The 6,175-nt window shown below is 36.8% G+C and overlaps 1 protein-coding gene across 1 annotated transcript; it reads right to left on the minus strand.

Moving 5' to 3' along the window:
- Positions 1–255: 255 nt before the first annotated feature.
- Positions 256–5,544, minus strand: LOC127846209 (prostatic spermine-binding protein-like). Its single transcript, XM_052377380.1, has 3 exons — positions 5,539–5,544; positions 1,583–1,857; positions 256–523 (listed from the first exon to the last, which is right to left on the minus strand). The coding sequence occupies exons 1-3, from the start codon at positions 5,542–5,544 to the stop codon at positions 256–258; spliced, it is 549 nt and encodes a 182-aa protein (XP_052233340.1).
- Positions 5,545–6,175: the final 631 nt, after the last annotated feature.

Raw genomic sequence — 6,175 nt, forward strand, 5'->3', positions numbered from 1 at the left:
AAAACCTTGGTTTTCAAATCTAGAACTTAAGTTATCAGATAATAGAGCCAAAACAATTTTCGAGAACCAAAGTTCTCGTTTGATATCCAAAGTTTTCACAAGAACCTAGGTTCTCGACAGCTTTTCGCGTCGTTCGCTCGGATATCCTTAGTTTTCATGAGAACACAAGATTTCATTTGGGATCATAAGTTCTGGTAAGAACCTAGGTTCTCATTCTGAGAACCTAGGTTCTCAGTAAAAACCTAATTCTTGGGATTATGCATCGAACCGCTTGCCATAATCATTCTTCTCATTATACCGATAATCATACTGGTCATCAAACTGGTAAGAATAATGGTTCTCACTTTGGCCATCAATCAGTTCATCTTTCCGGTCATCATACTGGTCATCATGCTTGTCATCACTCTGGTCATGATATAGGTCATCATGCTGGTCATCACAATTGGCATCATACTGGTCATCATAAAGGTCAACACTATCGTCATCAACATGGTCACCACTCTTGTCATCACTGTGCTTCTTACTCTGGTCATCTCACTGGCCATCATTCAGGTCATTATGCTGGTCGTCATACTGGTCATCGTGCTGGTTATCGTGCTGGTCATCATACTGGTCATCATACTGGTCATCGTACTGGTCATCATACTGGTCATCATACTGGTTATCATACTAGCCATCATACTGGTCATCATGCTGGTCATCGTACTGGTCATCATACTGGTTATCATACTAGCCATCATACTGGTCATCATGCTGGTCATCATACTGGTCATCATACTAGCCATCATACTGGTCATCATGCTGGTCATCATACTGGTTATCATACTAGCCATCATGCTGGTCATCATACTGGTTATCATACTAGCCATCATACTGGTCATCATGCTGGTCATCATACTGGTCATCATACTGGTTATCATACTAGCCATCATACTGGTCATCATACTGGTTATCATACTAGCCATCATACTGGTCATCATACTGGTCATCATACTGGTCATCATGCTGGTCATCATACTGGTCATCATACTGGTTATCATACTAGCCATCATGCTGGTCATCATGCTGGTCATCATACTGGTCATCATACTAGCCATCATACTGGTCATCATGCTGGTCATCATACTGGTTATCATACTAGCCATCATACTGGTCATCATGCTGGTCATCATGCTGGTCATCATACTGGTCATCATACTAGCCATCATACTGGTCATCATGCTGGTCATCATACTGGTCATCATACTAGCCATCATGCTGGTCATCATACTGGTTATCATACTAGCCATCATACTGGTCATCATGCTGGTCATCATACTGGTCATCATACTGGTTATCATACTAGCCATCATACTGGTCATCATACTGGTTATCATACTAGCCATCATACTGGTCATCATACTGGTCATCATACTGGTCATCATACTGGTCATTATGCTGGTCATCGTACTGGTCATCGTACTGGTCATCATACTGGTCATCATTCTGGTCATTATGCTGGTCATCATACTGGTCATCATACTGGTCATCGTACTGGTTATCATACTAGCCATCATACTGGTCATCATGCTGGCTATCGTACTGGTCATCATACTGGTCATAATACTTGTCATCATACTGGCCATCGTTCTGGTCATCGTACTGATCATCAAACTGGTCATCATACTGGCCATCGTTCTGGTCATAGTACTGGTCATCCAATAGGTCATCATACTGGACATCATACTGGTCATCGTTCTGGTCAGCGTACTGGTCATCATACGGGACATCGTACTGGTCTTCGTACTGTTCATCATACTGGTCATCGTACCGGTCATCATACGGGTCATCAAACTGGTCATCAAACTGGTCATCATACTGGTCATCAAACTGACCATCTTACTGGTCATCGTACTGGTCATTATACTGGTCATCATACTGGTCATCATACTGGTCATCAAACTGGTCAGCTTACTGGTCATCAAACTGGTCTTCATACTGGTCATTATGCTGGTCATCATACTGGTCATCGTACTGGTCATCATTCTTGTCATCAAACTGTTCATCGTACTGGTCATCATACTGGTCATCATACAGGTCATCATACTGGTCATCTGTACTCTATATCATACTATATGATACGCTGCTTTGCATCCGGTTGCAATGTGTTTATGTAAAAATTACAGAAACCAGAATATAACACGATATGATCTCCAGTTCAGGTAACATCTGGTTGAGTAGATATTTCGCATTACTCGTCTTGATTAGACTGATTCGAGTCCCTGAAACTAAACTGCTAAAACCATACAGGAAATATAAAGGTAGACAAGTCCTATTCACATTACATGTCCTTTCCAAAGTTATCATGTTTATGTCTTTAATAGTTCAAAATGACCAGCATGTTATAGTACAAGCAAAGCAGATTCGAAGAAGCATATTATATAACAAAAACAATATTCGACACAAACGTCCCTTTTCACGACCATCATGATCAGGTTGCATAATAAGGTATCGCATGCAGAAACTATAAGATAAATGTATTATGTTTCTCTAAATCAATGTGTTTGTATGTTCTTTTGATTTCGAATACTTGTCTGTTAGAAACGATTTTCTACAATGTTTTGTTAAATAAATATACATATTTAAGCACTGCGTATTTAACTCCATACACAAGTCATTTTACTGCAGGCCCGGTACGCTGTTTAAGCATGAATTAGATCAGACTTAACCCAATCCCACTCAGAAGGAAAGTGAAAATGTGCAAACAGCATAAAACCAGAACAGCCTGCGAGTAACTCACAGTCTGTTCAGGTTTTATGCTGTTTGCTGCTCATCAGTATCTAAGGGTTGGAAAGAAGCCTTTACAGCTTGAATCTAGTAAGAAAGGTCTTCAATTAAAATTACCTTTCTAATGGACTACAAATGTGTCAAAATACGTATCTAAGTGGTAAGGGTTAAATACGTATCTAAGTGGTAAAGGATTAAATACGTTTCTAAGTGGTAACGGGTTAAATACGTATCTAAGTGGTAAAGGGTTAAATACGTATCTTAGTGGTAAAGGGTTAAATACGTATCTAAATGGTTAAAGGTTAAAAACGTATCTAAATGGTAAAGGGTTAAAAATGATTACACATAAAACATGTGATTCGTGTGTGGTTCCGAGATAAAATGGTGGATATGGTCATTAAGGAAATATTAGCAAAGCTAGCTATGAATCATAACTCCAAACAGTCGCAGTTCAATATGGGAACCTGAATGCATTATTAATAAAATAAATGAGAAAATGCTGAAAATGGAGAATACAAATAAGCCTCGTTTGGAAAAACGGGTTTTAATGCTGGTGCGTTTAGTCTCGTCCCAAATCAGCCTTTGAAGTCCGCAATCAGGGACGACACTTTCCGTCTTAACTGGACTTTAGATAAGAAGATACTAACTTAGAACGACACATACAATTAAAGCTGAAAGTGTCGTCCCTGAATCTGTCACGACACTTAAAGCACTTGCATTGAGCCTGGTTATGCCAACGCGAGGCTCAAATAAACAGTTTTTTAAACGCAAAAATGAGTCGCGTTCTGGGAAAACTGGGCTTAATACATGTTCGTAAAGTGTCATCGCAGATTAGCCTGTGCAGTCCGCACGGGCTAATCAGGGACGACACTTCCCGCTTTATGGTATTCTTAGTTCAAGGAAGTCCCTCCTTACCGAAAATCAAGTTTATGCGGAAAGTGTCGTCCCTGATTAGCCTGTGCGGATTGCACAGGCTAATCTGGGATGACACTTTACGCACACGCATTAAGCCCAGTTTTCTCAGAACACGGCTCAAATAATAAACGCTTAACACCAAAACAAAACATCACCAAGAAGGGAGCTTAATACCATGTTATGTAAAATGAACGGATTCCTATACAAACGTGGGTTTATTGTTATTTAGCAAAACGGTACAATAGGTGCCAAACCTTGACCATTTGTTCATAAAACTACTGTCATAAATTTTAGATTTAAAACACAAAAAATTAATAAGCTTGAACTGTCTTTCAGCTAGGTATTTTAATAAAAAAATTGCATACCCCTTTAAACGGTACATTCACTTTATTTAGGTTCGCAATTGCGCCATAGAAAAAGACCTCGCTAGATCATCCTAAATATACCTTGATACAGAATTGACATGCAAACGCTGTCTCTCGGATGTATTAGGACGTGTCCTTTAATGTGATTGTATGGCTATGTAAAAACAAACATAGTGTTTGCAATTTGACGACTGGACCATCTGGAAGTCATCCCTTCAACTCACAACCACCATCAACTCCTTTTATGTGCGACCAAGTTTTTTACTCGAATTTACATTTGTTCGATTACATTTCAAATACCAGATGTTGTGCCGATGGTTGATGGAAAAGCATACGCATTTTATCAAGAATCGATTGAGCACAACGGCACGCCGACTTTCCACGTAGAATCGCACAATGAAAAGCCTGTGCGAATAATGTATCAACTGTTTAAAAACCATTTAAATAATATAACTTTATGTCTTTCTTGATTAGTTACTGAGTTAATTCTCTTTGCTTAATGTTCAAATTGCGTAAGCAAAATATGTACCTATGTTTCAAAATATATACAATTAATATTAATATATAACTCACAGATGCAAATAGGATGTAATTTGCAATACAAAGAGCTAATTAGCTAGTTCATTAATATTTACGGAGGAATGCCCTTTATTTTTTTGTGTGAATCAAAACTACATCGTTATTGAAGGGATCCAAAATTAAGGTAAACTGATGAATACACATTGACATATTGAGTCTGGACGCTGTTTCTTCTTCGACTTAATATGTAAGTTACAGCTTATTAATTTGGAGGCTACTTACTCAAAACAAAGTTCGATTAAACATCCTTCTGTAGCAATAATTAACGCGTTTCCCAAGTATATATGGACCTATATACATTGTATTATATTACAGGTACAATGCACGCATCAACTTAATACAAAACGACATTAACAAATTTCGAATGCCTTACTCTTTTTTATCCAGCTGTTTTACTAGCACTACCATTCTAGTGGACAAATTTAATGACGTCATCAAAGAAATATATCCAGTTTAAAGACAATCGATTGTATGGTAAGCATGTCTCCAAAATTATTGTTGCTGGATATAAATTTGAGAAAGCAGTAGATTGAAGCTTGCATATATTTAAAACAGTTATTGTTTAATTATGTATTTAAAACGTGGATTTGAAATGTGATCACATGTATGATATTTAATGAATATGCAAACGTAAATACCATCGTTTATGCGTGTTTGGAGCGTTTTTTGCTGTTCGTGGTGATTGTTCAAACACATAAGTCAAATGAAATACGTTAACTGAAAACAGAACTAGACTAAAATCCATTCAAAGGGTTTATCACTATCAGAGAGACAAAACACTCTAATAATTATCATCCAATTGCTTAAATTAAAAGGTCCAATACAGCGCTTGATTAGTGTTTTCCAATTATCATAATTGGAAGGGATCCTGAATGTTTTCGCACCATCTGTGGTGTTTTAATGAGATAGTTACATCCATCTTTAAATAAAATATATTATTAATAATCTCTGCTGCTGTTAGAAAATGATCAGTAGCTCAGATATCTTTCTAATTGAGAAAGCGGTTCCTGATGGGCCATTATTCGTTTACGGTAACATGACCGATGATTTCGATTGGCTGAACCGCTGTGGGCGTAACTGGTTATGTCATTCGGCTGTAAAAAGAGAGAGAGTTCTGTTGGTAACAAACACTTTGGTTTCGACACTCGAATAAGTGCTTGTGAAGCAATAGGAATTCTACGTGTAAGTGTTGAACATTTTAATATCTTTGTGTCATTATATTATTGGTCGTGTTGTATGTTAACAGCTAGGCACTCAAACTAAGCATGATGTGGATACTCAGTAAGTTTCTGGCTTGTGATGCATTTAATAATTAGACATGGAGTGTTTTCTATTTAAATGATTAAGCAATAATAATAATAATAATAATAATAATAATAATAATAATAATAATAATAATAATAATAATAATAATAATAATAATAATAATAATAATAATAATAATAATAGTAATAATAATAATAATAATAATAATAATAATATTTACAACAGTATTTTATTACGTGTAAATTTGCATGTGCTGTTTGTGTTGTATTGGAGGCATTCGTTTA

This window comes from Dreissena polymorpha, chromosome 9 (assembly GCF_020536995.1).
Source record: "Dreissena polymorpha isolate Duluth1 chromosome 9, UMN_Dpol_1.0, whole genome shotgun sequence".
NCBI lineage: Eukaryota > Metazoa > Mollusca > Bivalvia > Myida > Dreissenidae > Dreissena > Dreissena polymorpha.